The 15,911-nt window shown below is 39.2% G+C and overlaps 1 protein-coding gene across 2 annotated transcripts in view; it reads left to right on the plus strand.

The window, feature by feature from the left end:
- Nucleotides 1-15,911, plus strand: part of LOC137273701 (nonsense-mediated mRNA decay factor SMG7-like) — a 523,786-nt gene that overhangs the window by 449,702 nt on the left and 58,173 nt on the right. For both annotated transcript variants that reach the window (XM_067806500.1, XM_067806501.1), the window contains exon 20: nucleotides 4,196-4,255. In XM_067806500.1, the coding sequence (XP_067662601.1) occupies nucleotides 4,196-4,255 (60 nt within the window). The remainder of the gene's footprint in view (nucleotides 1-4,195; nucleotides 4,256-15,911) is intronic.

Here is a 15,911-nt window from a genome sequence, read left to right on the forward strand (position 1 = left end):
TCACTTTCTTAGTAAGTTGAGTCCCATATGGGATTTGAACATGCACCCTCAGAGTCAGGCACCAAATCGGCAGCACACAAAGTCAGCCGTCTTGCCCGCTCATTCTGACTGCGTAGGCACGTCCGACTATGATCCCGCCATCCATGAGCATCAGCTTGTGATCGATGTGTCAGTAGATTCAGAACTTGAATTGATGTCTAGTTTGTGATGGATGGTTACAGTAATGATTTCAGTGTTGTATACCACCACTTTATTGATCCTCAGTTGCATGTCACTCAGGGCCATGTACAACACTACACCAAAACTGTAGTCTACTTTAGACAGGGCTTTTTTCAGTGTGTCTTCCTATTGCTTGATGGCCATCAGCAAATCCACTACACATAAAATAATGGTGCATTCTTCAGGTCCCAGAACGCAACACATCAGAAAGTTTGTCACAGTAATGATATCCGATCTTGGGGACATGTGAGGATTCGATGAACCTGGTGTCAAAGGCAAGCTGTACGCCTTACAACCTGTTAAACAACGTGTACAAATGCACAGAAGTGAATAGAAAAAGTGGTGCTAGTAACCTGGGAGATTTAGATGATGTTGAGATCAGGGATAGAGTCATGCCCTCAATACAATCTCATCCATAACAACAACAATAAATGAGTTGTCCCAGAGTTGTGGTCCTGATGTCAAGTGCCGGGGTTTCTCCCAAGAAGACCTTGTACAACCTCTCTACGCAGATGACATGAATTGGACGTTGATCTCACCTAAAATTGACTGGCTCAGTATCAACATTGTTTCTCCCTGTGTGTTTTCGGAGAATAAAGATCATTACTTAACGAAAGTCATCACTAGCGGGATTGTGCTTGGAGCTTATGTGCCATGGCAAAGATGTGCTTGTAAGTGTCATCCCTAGAAAAGTAGACCATGTGCTGTTGAGTTCAGACCTTCCAAGGCAGCATGAGTTTACAGCTGTTGACTGAATTCGATGAACTGTCGAACATATTACAAGGCATTCCACTGATTACATCACGATGCATGAAAGTATTTCTCGGAGAGTCGCCATCATATGATGATGAAGTTGAAATTGTGATGGGGTCAAAACCATCAATATCATGTTTGCTTCATTTACATACAGAGAAGCATGACAGTTTATGTGAATCTCAAGAGGGTCAATGTCATCTTTGAGAATAATATTTCATTCAGCAAAATTTTCTTCCCCCAAGTATATATCTCATCAGCCTGAAGTTCACACATGGAACAGTGACGGAAAACAAACTGAAAACTGTTTTGTAAAATTATCATATATAATGATGGACATTGCATTGCATATATAATGATGGACATGGACATCATGCGCAAATTTGATTAACCTGGTGTGGAAGACGAATTGTACGCCCTGCAGTTAAGAAACATGTACAAACGATGACAAGTGATTCTCAAATTGAACTGGATAATCAGTATTATCCTTACTTACCCCTATAGTGTAATGGATGATGAGGGGTTTGCCACTGAGATGTAAAATAGTGGAGTTCTACATGGTTCTTAAAAACATAACAACAAGGTGATCTTCATATCAACAATTATAGACCAAACATGCAATACATTAACTTTATAAAGTTAATGCTTTTATCATATTTGCTCGACCTGTGAAGATCCCAGGGTAGAGTAGGCCTTCAGCAACCCATGCTTGCCATAAAAGGCAACTATGCTTATCGTAAGAGATGACTAACAGGATCGGGTAGTAAGGCTCGCTGACTTGGTTGACTCATGTCATTGGTTCGCAATTGTGCAGATCAATGCTCATGCTGTTGTGATCACTGGATTGTCTGGTCCAGACTTATTATTTACAGACCACTGCCTTATAGCTGGAATACTGCTGAGTGCAGCGTAAAACTCACTTATATTTGTTCCCAGTGACTCTGTCATTTCTATTTTCAATTAGCATATGTAATTTCAATATCAGAGTATTTTTGTTTGGTTAGTTTGTTACTTATTTTTTAAATATACCACTCGCACCTTTTCTAAGGATTAAATAATGGATTCAACAGAATAACCATTAGGTGGGATCAAATTTAGTTTAAATACCTAAGCTCATAGTAAGCATGGATCCTTGGTTTCAGTATGTCATTGCAAGTTGTGGATCCAATACCTGCTTTTGACAAGTGATGTTTATTTGTCATGGATTTGTTCCATGATTTTCAAAATGGTTGATTGGTGCTATGAAAATTATTTCTGTGGTTAATCATGTATTATTTATCCAGTTTTAAATGGATAAAATGTCCAGTTATGAAACTACATTTAAGTAAAGTTGTGATATTTTGTGATCCTGAGCAAAGTGTGAGTAGTATACATTCTTATGGTGCAACAATATTTTGAGTAACCATTCAAAATTAATAAATCTTTGTTTTTCCATGTTAATATTAATATTTGTTAGGAAGCACTTAATAAATATAATCAATGGTAACAATCAGCTTTATACAATGTAGAATGTATGTGCATAATTAATTGAGTTATTAACATCTCCTTTGGTCACAAAACAATATTCTTGTCAGGCCTTGATGAATAACGGTTGTGATGATAAAAGTAACAACTGTAAAATTCTACTATAAAATTACATATGCAATCAAATGATTCAACAATCTACACACATATTAACTTACATCCCATGATAACCCCTTTCAATAACAAGAAACAGATGTAATGAGAAATCTTACCTCGACTAATGAATGGACCAACCTATAGACGATGCTTTGACACCTCTGCAGCTGAATTGACAGATAACAGCGTTCTATTCATGAAACCTAGTCCAAGTGATTTTGTAATGTGTGACATGTCACTAATCACATTATTAAGTGAGTGAAGAGTATGATTATCCAGGGCATATTCCTTGCAACAGTGCTATCACCATATTGCCGTGAAACATTGTTTGTCACTGAAAGTACTAAGCAACGTAAGGTCCCACAAAGTGCCATGACCTACATATGGGCCCTATTCACCTGTCCGGAAATCATTTCACCTAGTAAATTGTTTTATGTTTATCCAAACACATGCACTTATTTGACATAAAGTGTATATGAACATTAGCATTCACATATTAGGAAAATTATGAATATGGAATATTAGTTTCATCATGTAATAGCTTAGAGAAAACCTCTAGTCAAAAGTAGTAAACCTCATCTCACAGGCATACTATGGAAAAAAGTGTAAGTTATGACTACACAATTTCACAGATGCTCTAGGTAAATCCTGTCCTGAGGTATTAAGAATTTCACTGTTAGAGCCCTCAGCCCAGAGGATTGTACTGACTCTCTGTGGCCACACGTTATTCCATTCTTGTTAATAAAATTGTGATTAGCTTCTTGTGACTTTGGACTCTTTGCTGAGTTAATTCCCCCAAGCAGACTAGCACGTCAGTTAGATAAGGGATTTTACCAGAACCCTAACTAGGATCTAAGACCCTTATCGTAACACTACACTCAGCTTATTGTCGATTATCATAGCCATGTCTGTTGTCCTCGGGTTAGAAATAACAGCCGGAGTATTGGAGCTGGTGCCAGTAGTCTTATATTCATTTCACGTCGGCTGCAACATCAAGTGCTGAAGCACGATCAGGATTTTAGCTGAAGCCAAGTTGAACATGATCGAAGATCACATATCAACAGCAAGATAGCAAGATCACAGAGGAATAGCTCCATCTGGTGCTAGCAGAATTCGCCAAATAACACAGAATGAAATGAGATATGAACCAAGGCCCACAAGAGAAGTGACATTAGTGAACAGAAAAAAAAAGTTCATCGCACAGGTCATCGTTATCCAACTAATATTTCAGTCCCCATCCACCAGTGTCTGCTATTTGAGCACAACTCTACTGGATCTTTGACCTGTCCACTTTCACCAACCTGGAATGTCTGTTTCTCTTCCGGCTAAGACTGATATTTTTGTCAGTATGCTCAGCTCTCAGGCATCCATACACTATTCCATACCAATTCAGAGATAATTCCTGGTATCTCAGTTTCGTTTGGTCATTCATTTTGTGGTTATGCTCTAACATTATCCTAGCTCTAGTACATTTTTTTGCATAATAGTTCCATTTCGCTTTGGTATTTGCAAAACAATTTCACGTAGAGGGACCTGCCATTGTGCCAACGTTCCATATACTACTAAAAACTTGTAATGCGCAGATTGACAATTTGTGTTTCAGCCCCCTACTCCAGTCATGATGGAAGCGCGACACACTTCAACATTTCAAGGTCATGCTGAAGTAAGTATAGATAGTTGCCTCAACCCATTCACATAAGTGAGAAAGTATTTTAGGAACCAACTTGAGTTATGATTCATATAGTATATCTATCACTTTTCACAATGTCTTCAAACACTCATTATGTTTCAGTTGATCATATATTATCTGCAGAATTAAAGTTATAAGCTATTTTTCACAATGTCTTTGAAAATGATTCTCAGGCACATTCTTCAGCAGTGGATTCACAATAAAATTGTCAAAGAGCAAAGTACTGATGTTTCATGGAAATAATTAAATGTACGAAATAAACCAATTTGTAAAATCAAAAACAGAATTCATAAAAGTTGTGAAACATACTTATTCTTGACTAGTGTAATCGAACCTCAAACCTGAAGTTTACATGCTTCCGATGGAGTGACGCATGGTGGGATGCCTAAGAAGGAGTGCCAGCTATTTCCGGTAAATGTATCTACGGTTGAGTAAAAGCACATGGCGTAGAAAGATGTATATTGTGTTGGTGAACTGAGAAAAACCATTGGTAGCAGAGTACCAGTTCAATGTTTTATCTTCTTCGCTAATGCCGATGGTTTAACAAGACTTTGAAATTCTTATTTCCATTTGTTGTATTTGATGAGTTCTGACATGACTAAACATAACTCTTCTTTGAATATCTTACTGTCAGAGAGGGACATTGAGATATAATCCTTGATGCTATTTAATATCACTTCTACCAGAGAATGCGAATACTGTCGTGTTTCAATGCCCTTGTTTGCAGTCAACATGAAATAAATTTTAGAGCTAATCACATTAACCCCGAGAATGACCTGATGCTATTTCTATGCCTAATGCGATGGTTGCAGCATTGATAGTAGATAATAAGCCGATGCCAGACACATTGAGCTACTAGTGCAGTGTCCACACTGTCCATACACAACACTGTGATATTGTTTTTTGTTATCCGAGTGGTATGGCATGGTCTTTTTCTAGTTGGTGCTTTATATCACTTGGTTGATTAGGTTTACATGACTGGATGAATAAAGATTTGTCAGTGAAGTGACAGACTCTTCAATAACAGTTAACCCTCTAGGTTTGTAAAGGTTTTGTACATATATACGGCAACGTTGGTGTTGATGTGTACAGTTCTAACATATTTATACCCCATCCTGAAGTTTAAAATCTTCAGAAGGGGAATTTCCACAAAAGAGTTCAGCAATAAGTGTAGAACTTTGTATAGTCCTGACCCGTGCACCTTCAAAACCATAAAAGTTACAGAATTGCAAATTTAACTGGTTATGTTTGTTTTCCGGTTGGGTGGTTAACACATTGCCACTTTTATCTGGTTTTATTGTTACAAATGTTGTCTTTGATCAAAAATTGAAACGTTAGCACATTTTTTCGGGTGTTGCATTCTGGGACCAAAGCTTTGACCATAATAATACAAGTGTCCACTTCTAGTTTACAATGTCATGTGTGTCAACATTAGGCTGATGGATAAGGAAATTTTGGTGAGCATTATGTTTTCTTCAAGGTCATGGTGACACTCTCAAGTACTTGTGTCTATCTGTATGTAAATCTTGCAAACCTTATATTGGTGTCTTTGAACCCAACAGAGTTTGACTCCTGGTCATGATTTCAAGAAGTAGTATAGGGAATAGGGGTTTTGGGCCACCCCCCATATAAGCCATATAATCGCCAGTGACGCCAATCCAGACCCTCTTTTTCACAAACTCTGAAAATACAGACACTTTCCGTTTACTTTCACATAAGACTTTGGGGTCTATAAAAATCCTTTTTTTTAACTTCGATGGCTTGTATTGGGGTGGCTAAAACCCCCTATTCCCTATACTACTCTACGTGTTTCATTCTCTATAAACAGGGGGGTTCCCATATCTCCTATATCTATGAGTAATTCACCTAAAATTTCTTTCTCCTCACTTTGTTCTACAATCGTGGTTTGTAACTTCACTCCCAGTGAATTACACATGAATCATCTTGCAAAAGATTTATAGTTGTAAATATTAACGATGCTGGTATAGCTGGTCTACAGATTCATCTACATTCCGCCAATCTATATCACCTGCGGTATTTGTTGCATTTCGCACATTAATACGTAACGCGCAAGGGTCCCGCTATCCAACGACATGCAGGATGCGCGTGTAAGGCGGCGAATGCAGCTCCCAAGAGAGCTGTGCTGAAATAGGTGATACAATCTTGGTGGATTATTTCACTTCATGGCAGCATCTTCGCCAACTGTCGACCGAGTCTCAGTGTCTTTTTTCCATTGATGTTGTCTAACACCACTGTTCCGTTTGAGTGATATATTTTAAGTTCAGCTCCTAAGTGTTTGAAAATTTCATCATTGAGAGAACATATGTAGTAGTATCCATCGGTTATCATGCGTTTGTCCCCATTAACAAACATCTTTTTATTTTTAGTCCATCATGGGTAGTAGGTGATATCGCATAGTGCTATTTCGAGTTGCCCAGATGTGTTGTCAAGAGCGTGTATAAGTTGAATGGCCTCACCGTTCGTTATATCCGGAAGCGTAATGCACGCATTATGATATAAATTATATGTAATAATAATATGTTTAAACCCGAAGTACGTTACCCCCAAAACAACAACATAAATGCCTCTGACTTCACACACATGAAAATCTTGGTTGATGCGGATGGTTTGTACTTCAAAACCCTGGTGAGTATGTAGATGTGTTTGGAAAGTATAACCTATTGGCCACGGATGTGAAAACTGTCCACGCATGGTTCATGAATCAACTCAATTTCACTATATGGTGCCCTGCGACTGGGTAGGCCTGACGTCAGACACAAGGCGTGATGACTTGAGTAAATCCGTTTTCACGTTTCACATGTATTACCAGATCAGGCGTATCTTCAAAGAGATCTGCGCCCCGCTTCCACAGGATAAGGCATGGAATGTAACGAACAACACGTACAATCGGCGGGCTTACAAAAGAATTTGGATGCATCGAAAGGATTCACTCAAGCCGGAATTATCTGTATGTGCGATTCAATTAGAACGTATGGGCTATTCTCGGTGCTCAATCGCAGACACGCTCCAGTATCATAGGTAATGGAACCGCTTACGATGCGCAAAAACAGTTCCTGGTTAATATTGAGGATGTGATAGCATCACCAGTAGATCTACCTAGTGCTATAAAACGATACCAGGGCATGTTGCAATATGGCAGGTCAAAAGTCGACTACGTGTTCAGTGTGGGATTGTACATGACTCTGAGCGATATGCATCTGAGAATTAATAAAATAACAGGCTACAACAATGAAATAATCATTGCCGCAGCTAAAACCAAAATTAGGTGTTAACACCGACTTCAACGTCTCCCATGTACCACCATACACGCATACTGGTGAAACAGGTATAGTGGCATCACCACCAGAGCCAAGAGGGGTCGCAGTTGGCTTGTGTCTCATTTGGTTAGAAACTCCCTAGGTGAGGAACCCCACACCCTCCTAGCCGCAATATACACCAGCCCAATCACAGCAACGATGAATGCCCAGAGATTTTGACCAAGCCTTGTGACGGTTTTACCCAGTCTGCTGAGCAGCCACGATTCCTAGTATACCAGGAACGGCTTCTGCGGCCTTACCTGCGAGTTTAGCCAGGGCCTTCCTTAGCGATTTCAGATGTATTTTTATCCAGCCTCTGACGTCACCACTTGGCGTGGGGTGTGGATGAACCCCAATAGGGGAACCCACTCCAGTAACAGATACTACAATAGTTGATATGATGAAGCTCAATGCAATCAGAACTCTGGCAATGGTGATCATCTATGGTAAACTTTGAATAGTCTCGACCCTGAGGCTCGACGTTTCTATCACTTTCTAATCCATCGTAATAATCGTCTACTGTTGTTTTCAAAAGTTGGTTGCTCAATTATGCACTAGTAAACAAAGTATCTTCCTCATAATCAACATCAGGGGGAGCAGTAGCTCCAAAATCATCCATCTGGATATCGTCCATCATTTTGAAATTATATTATATTAAATAATAATATATAATAATGTTATATGGTAGAAAACTAAATCCTTTTCGAAGATTAAGAAAACCACTTGGTGTCAAAGTCGTGCGCCAGTCGGTTACTATTACGAACAACCCCAGCAAGACCAGAACCAAGTACCAAGATTCCCAAACTTGGGTGAGAACGACATCATAGTGCCAGGTCTTACTGTCATCAGGACCATATCGTCATAAACTTGTTACATATGAGAGTTCTCACCTAGTGTGAGTGTGATTGACTTGTAATGGTTTCTGTTGAATGAGTTTACAGTGTACTGTCTTGTGAGGGCCACTTTGGTAATTTGTCAGATACGTGAGTGTGAGTCTGAACTTAAGATTAGACATTGTTTGGACATCCGCTTGCACGAGAAATGTGTTTTGCTATGGAGGGCCGTTATGGCTATGTGCAAAATCATCATGAAGCCGTTGTTGTGCAGTGGAAATTAAACTAACTTATTAAAATAAATTTTGACATACCTTTAAACGAGCTAAATGTGAAATCCCCTTTTAACGAACTAAACATGAAATTCCCTTTGTAACAAAATGAGAAATAAACTAATAAATTATGAACTTTAAACTGAATATGAAACTGTTGTCTAGTTAGACACTGTCAAATTGTCAATGGGTAACTTTCTCCAACTACGTTTCTATTTCTAATATTTCTAATACTTGGGGAAAGCAACCCATCAACACCCTTTCACTCCCGGACACTCAAAGTATATTATTAACCCTGTTCATGGTGCGCAGTCAGTCGGACCTTGCACAAAATCTTGTGCAGCATGAAATTCCATGCTATCAAACCGAAAACATCCAAGAACATTACAAACTCTTCAGAACGTGCCCCCTCCATGATAGACCTGTCTATCATTAAAACTGGCCAACTGGGAAACATAGGTAAAACTATCCAAGAATATGTACATAAGATGCTGTTCACAAATTCAGCATTCAACTCCATTCAAGAGGGCAGACCTTTGTGATAGGTCTTTTCAAGACAGTAGAGCCAACCAGAATGTAGAGGACGCTCACGTGACCATCCTTTCCAGGATAGGTCTTCAGTACTCTACCTAGAGGCCAAACATCATGAGCAGTATACAAAGATACTACTATAACATCATGGACCTGTAGGTCTCTGGATGGTGTGAACCATTTCTTTCTGATGTTGAGAGATGGGAGCCATTCTCTCATCCATCGTTTCCACATGTGTCGAATGAATTCTTGAACTCTTCTCCATCGCTTCTTAGGACTGAAGGAGGTTGAGTCTAACTCTGGCGCAAATTCTCCACCTACCTGACCATGTAGGAAATAATTGGGCGTTAGTGGAACATCATCCTGTGGATGTGCACTTTGATAAGTCAAAGGCCTAGAATTCATAAGGGCTTCCACTCCTGTGAAGGCTGTCATGAGCTCCTCATCACTAACATCCCCTGAACTCAAAATGGCATAAATAGCTCTTTTGGCCAACTTCACTAAGGACTCAAAGACCCCACCGAAGTACAGTGCATTTGGGGGATTGAACAACCAGTTGACACTTTTGTTTGCCAAAGTTGTTTTAACCACACCTTAGTCTAGACCAGCAAGAAGTTGTTTCAGCTCTTTTGCAGCACCAACAAAGTTAGTTCCATTGTCCAAGATGATTTCCTTCGGCATACCTCGTCTGTGAGTCATACGGAACAGGGCATTCAGAAACGAATCCGTGTCTAACCCAAAAGTAATTTCTAAATGTACTGCTCGAGTTGATAGACATGTGGAAAGGCAAAGATAATGTTTTTGTCTGCTCTTACCTCAACCTTGTACCATGTAAAACAGACCTGCATAATCCACTCCTGTTGTCACAAATGCTTTCATTGAACACCACACCATCACTTTAGGGAGATCTGCCATTATTTGATGTGCTGGTTTGGCTTTTTGTCTTCTACACCTTGCACATTGTCTTTCCCACTGACATATTTCCTCTCTAGATGAAATAACCCAGAATCTAGTGGACAAAGCTGACAATGTGCTGTTTGTACCCATGTAACTCACCTGCTCATGATACTACTTGACTATCAGTTTTGTGATCCAGGAATATCTTTGGAGTCTAACAGGATGTCTGGCATCAAATGACAATACATCCGCAAACCTAAGTCTGCCCCCTGCTCTCATTAGCCCATTGTCATCTACAAACGGCTGTAAGCCTACCAACTTATTGTTAGCTGACAACTCTGATTTTCTCATCAGTGAAGAATAGTCATCAGGAAATTCTTCCCTTTGGCTTCTTACCAGTATTGTTGTCTGCATCCTAAATGTCTTCCGCATCCAGTTCACCCTTTTTCCTCAGTGAACGGGGAGCTCTAGCATTGTTAAGAAACCTATAGATCCAAGCATACACTCTGCAGAGTCTCTTCCAGCTAGAAAATCTGTTTGGCTCTAATATATCAATGTTTGATTGAGATGTAGTAAACATGGCAAAGTTTGTTCGAGACAGCTTTTTCAGCTCTGATTGCTCACTTTTGTCAAAGGTAACGGTCTGCTTCATCATGAGTCAGAAAGTCTGGTCCACGTAACCATTTGTCAGTGGAAAGGGTTTCAATATCTGCACCTCTGGTAAGAACGTCTGCAGCATTCTGTTTGTAAGGGACATATTTCCATTGACTGATGTTTGTATTTTCCAGTATGTATGCAATCCTGTTTGCTACAAATGAGTAGTAGTAGTAATGGAGGTACAAGACCAGTTCAAACTAATTAGTAAAAATATCAATAAGAAAGATCTCGACCCCTTTCAAAAACACTAAACGCCAGATGACACAGTCCGTTTCCCATTCACACAAGCTCACAGATGACTGATGTCAAGGCAGCGAAAGCATAAACCTAACTGTTTAGCCCTGTCCCACCTTTCAGGTACACCAAGAGATTTGAAGTGTGCAAATCCCCAAGTGTCATGATCTGTTCCATGGCAAACATGACATTTCCTTGTCTTGGGCGTGTTGTGTGTGTTTGTGAATGTTCCTTTCTTGTAACTATCTATCTTATCTTTTGTCTTGGATCTGTTAACTATTCCATGTTTTGTCTCTGACGCTATTGTCTCGAACTCTGCTTCTTGTAGTACCCATTCCCTAAGTGTCTCAACTGACTCCTGTCTTTGGTGCTCAAAAATCCATCAGTGAAACTGCGCTATCATAGCCTCATTCACTCTTTGAATCAGTATTGAATACAAACACCCAGTCCCCAGCTCCTCGATCTTATCAGATTCCCTCAAACTGACCACAACCACATCAAGCATCTCAGTGAACTTGTCCAAATCTTTAGCAGTACCTGGTCTTATTGGCCTGAAATTATATATTTCCTCCAGTTTAAGTGCTATCTGACGTTGTTTGCCGCCATACTTTCTACCCAGTTTGTCTAATGCTACATCATAGGCTGAAGCACTGTGACCTAACTTAGCCACAAGTTGTGCTGCTTCACCAGAAAGATACTGTTTAACTCATTAAGCCCGAGAGCCGCTTCACTGCTCAACACCTGGAACCCCGTGCTGATTGCCTGGCCAGCTGTGATGAGACTAATTAGGGCTAATCACGCCTGATATCCCTGGCTGGTTTCTTAGATTACAGGAAACTGTCTCGTCATACGAGCAAGTCCTGATTGTTTAATTGTTTAAATGCATTGTAACGGTATATGTTGAAAGAAAGCAGGAGTGAATACAGGTCATATATGTAACGTTTTACGTAATTTTATTACATTTTCTCTTGTTGACTTTTGGTGGCGTGTGTATTTTCTTAGCACATGTTTGTATTCTTTGTATGTAAGACACACTTAAACAAATTGTCCCTCTCATGTCATGTTGTGAGGTTAAATTGTTCAAAACATCTATGTCAATGGCAGTAAAGAAGAATTTACGCTCATGCCTAATAATCTTGGTGCATGTGTATTTTCTTAACACATGTTTGTATTCTTTGTATGTAAGAGATACTTAAACAAATTGTCCCTCTCATATCATTGTGTGAGGTTAAATTGTTCAAAACATCTATGTCAATGGCAGTAAAGAAGAATTTACGCACATGCCTAATAATCTTCTATGAAAGAAGCGTTTTCGCTGATACGTTGCTAGTACATACTGAATATTTTAAGGTAAGTACTAATAAGCTAATGTGTGACTTACATGGAACAGATTCACAGTTTGTCACTTTGGTTCATCTAGATTTAACGCAGAAAATATATGTTATCACACGAACATACATGTATGCATATTGTATAATGCTATTCCTTGCACATACATAAGACAAAGGGTCATGAGGTGGGCGTCATCAAAGTTCCCGAATAGGACGTTTTGTATCTCAACTGTTCAATATAATGGCTGATTTGTTATCTATGACCAATCGTATCATGAGATACCTGTCACAAAGGAAATGACAGGTGATGGGGCGTGGGCTAAATTTCTGAAGAGCACGTTCGGTCACTAGACAGCTTGGATACAGATTGACTATTGGTTTGATCGCTGACCAATCGATATGCTGGATTTTGGTTTTATCAACTCTAGCTATCATGAAAAAGTTTGTGTATCGTGAACATACATAATCGTGAGGATGCCTGAAATGTACATGTAGGACTAACAAGCACTTTGAGTGTATTTTTCTTTAAAGCGCTCAAATCGCTACAATCAGATTATTTTTACCCCAGATAACCCAATCCAACCATTGAGTAGAGAGAGTATTTATTTGCATATACATTTTGCGCACACTACTTGTACATCAAACATAATGGCTTGCTGAACGTTTCAATATAATCTGCACATTGTTATGAATAAATATCACAATTCAAGTAGATGTATTATAGAATTAAAATAAGTTACACTATACTGATTTATTGTGATGTATACACTTGCACTTGAATCTCCCCAAATATTTATGAAGATGGGCATACTTATATTTCTTTTGAAAGCAAACGAATTTCAGAAGATTGACAATGGACTCCACAAAATGAATGAATGATTTAATTTAGAATAAGGTTTTGCAACCTTGTCACCGTTAATTCAATCAATGTGCAAACAGAGCATCTTAGTATTCCCTCCCAGTGACGAGTAACAAACACTTACCTCCTGTAACAACATCTCTTAATCCCCTTTCTTGCAGATGTGTTCATTTGCCTGTATAAGCCCCCAACATTGCAAGCAATTGTTATCAAAACACTTTAATAGTTCTTCTGATTACAACAGAAAGTAACCTCTCTCGTGAGAAAACCTAATTTTTGATCATTACTGCTGAAGTGAATGAAATAATAGGTACAATACGAATTTAAAATCTAAAACCCCCAATATGCGACTCTCGCTGAATGGGAGGTGCTTTTTATCACCCCCAGTATGCGGCTCTCGCTGAATAAGAGGTGCTTTTTATAACCCCCAATGCGCAACTCTCGCTGTGAGAAGCTAATTAATTTGACCCGCATATGTGTCTCTCGACCTTAATGAGTTAAGCTGCAGAAGCTTATACTCATTAGTGGCTGGTGCTTTATTAACGCATGCCATAAAAGCAGCTTTCCAGCCCTCGTATTCTCTGGTGTCACCATGAAATACTTGAATTGATACTCGCTTCAATTGTTTCCACATGTCTTCACTAAATTGTGTTGCCTAGATGGTTTATCCCACGAGGAATGAATGACCTCTGGTGTCAAGTGAAAGTTTATTTACCACATTTGACTTTACTGGATCACACCCTATGCTATGTGAATCAACTTTGTCCCCGTGACCAATGCCTGAACCTTTATGAACCATGTTACGAACCTTTACAGTGCTCTTGCGAATGACTTGCTTCAGAATGATGTAACCTTGATTTTCCAGACATGATGCTGCTTGAACTAACAGGTCTGTTTTAAGAAACCCTTCAGCATTATCAAGGGCCAGTCTTATCTCAACTTCAACAATTCCAATTTCCTTACAAAGTTTTCTGAACTTTGTCTGCATCACCAAGTTGTTAGCCTCTAATAACTCAACTGTGATGCCTGTGGCCTTGCTCTGCAGAGAACTAACCTGGCCTATGGCACTCCTGATCATAAAAATTTACGATCTGGAGTCTCAATTTCCAGTAAATGCAACAGTTTGTTTTTCGCTTTAGTTAAAGCCGACTTTATCACAGTCTTCTGGTGCATAAGTTTGGCTATTCTCTGTTCAATGTTGCTGGGAGTGACCTGTACTGTAGACTGAACAGTTGGCTTGGACTCTGACATCATGAATAGTTATTTCACAGTAACTATTCTATGTCTTATATTACTCTAACTGAACTTGATGCTAACACAAATAAACTGAATATTCTAACCAGAGGAGCCACGCTCTGCTACCAAATGTTGCGCAGTGGAAATTAAACTAACTTATTTAGATAAATTTTGACTTACTTTTAACAAACTAAATGTGATATCCCCTTTTTAACAAACTAAACGTGAAATTCCCTTGGTAACGAAGTGAGAAATAAACTAATAAATTATCAACTTTACACTGAATATGAAACTGTTGTCTAGTTAGACACTGTCAAGTTGTCAGTGGGTAACTTTCTCCAACTATGTTTCTATTTCTTATATTTCTGATACTTGGGGAAAGCAACCCATCAACACCCTTTCACTCCCGGACACTCAAAGTATATTATTAACCCTGTTAATGGTGCGCGATCAGTCGTACCTTGCACAAAATCTCATGCAGCATGAAATTCCATGACCTGGCAGCGAAGCAGATACGTTTATGCTATCAAACCAAAAACATCCAAGACCGTTACAAACTCTTCAGAATACCGTCATCACGTGATGTGGCCGTTTATATTATTTCCTGTTAATAACTTTGCAGGGAAGGAACTTTGTATTATTATATATTGTCTGACAGCGTGTGAAACTGACCTGTCATCAGTGGCAAATACATCTGTGGTCATTTGATGTCTTGTGCCTGACTTCATGTATCCAAGAACATGTATTGATAGAACTTCCATGTAATTTGTTTTTGAGTTTGCATGTGCATGAGATTTGTTATAATAAGAATTTAGGTGTGTGATAACACCATGAGCCAGTCCAGTTCCGCCTAACTGTCTGAGGACATTTACATTCCTGAGGCGCAGGAACAACAGCAGCGTTTAAGCAAAACAAAAATTTGGCTTACATTTGCATAATGTTATTTTACTGTAGTTGATGGCACGTTTACCTCATCAAAGCAGTTTTCTAACCTGTCTAGACATAACCCTTGTCTGAAGCCTTCTTTACATGCACCCCTTTGCCCTAGGGGGTAAAATACCCCTTAACTCATTAAGCCCTGGAGCCGCTCCACTGCCCAACACCTGGCACCCCTCGCTGACTGCCTGATTGCTGCGACGGGGCTAATTAGTGCTAATCATGCCTGATTTCCCTGGCAGGTCTTGGATATGACAGGAAACTGTCTAGTCTCACAAACAAGTACTGATTATTTAATTGTGTCGTAAAGATGGAAAAGAGGCTGATGTGAATACATATATTATGGCATTTCATGTAATTTATTACATGTGTCCCGTATACCCCTTTGCCAGTGTGTGCTGTATTTTTATCAACACCTACGCGGTCTTTGTACGTACGAGATGAACAAATATACAAATTCCTCCTGTCTCTCTCATCGTATTGACTGAATTATAATATATTATTTATAATAGAGTTTATAAAGAGG

This window comes from Haliotis asinina, chromosome 2, assembly GCF_037392515.1.
Source record: "Haliotis asinina isolate JCU_RB_2024 chromosome 2, JCU_Hal_asi_v2, whole genome shotgun sequence".
Lineage (NCBI taxonomy): Eukaryota > Metazoa > Mollusca > Gastropoda > Lepetellida > Haliotidae > Haliotis > Haliotis asinina.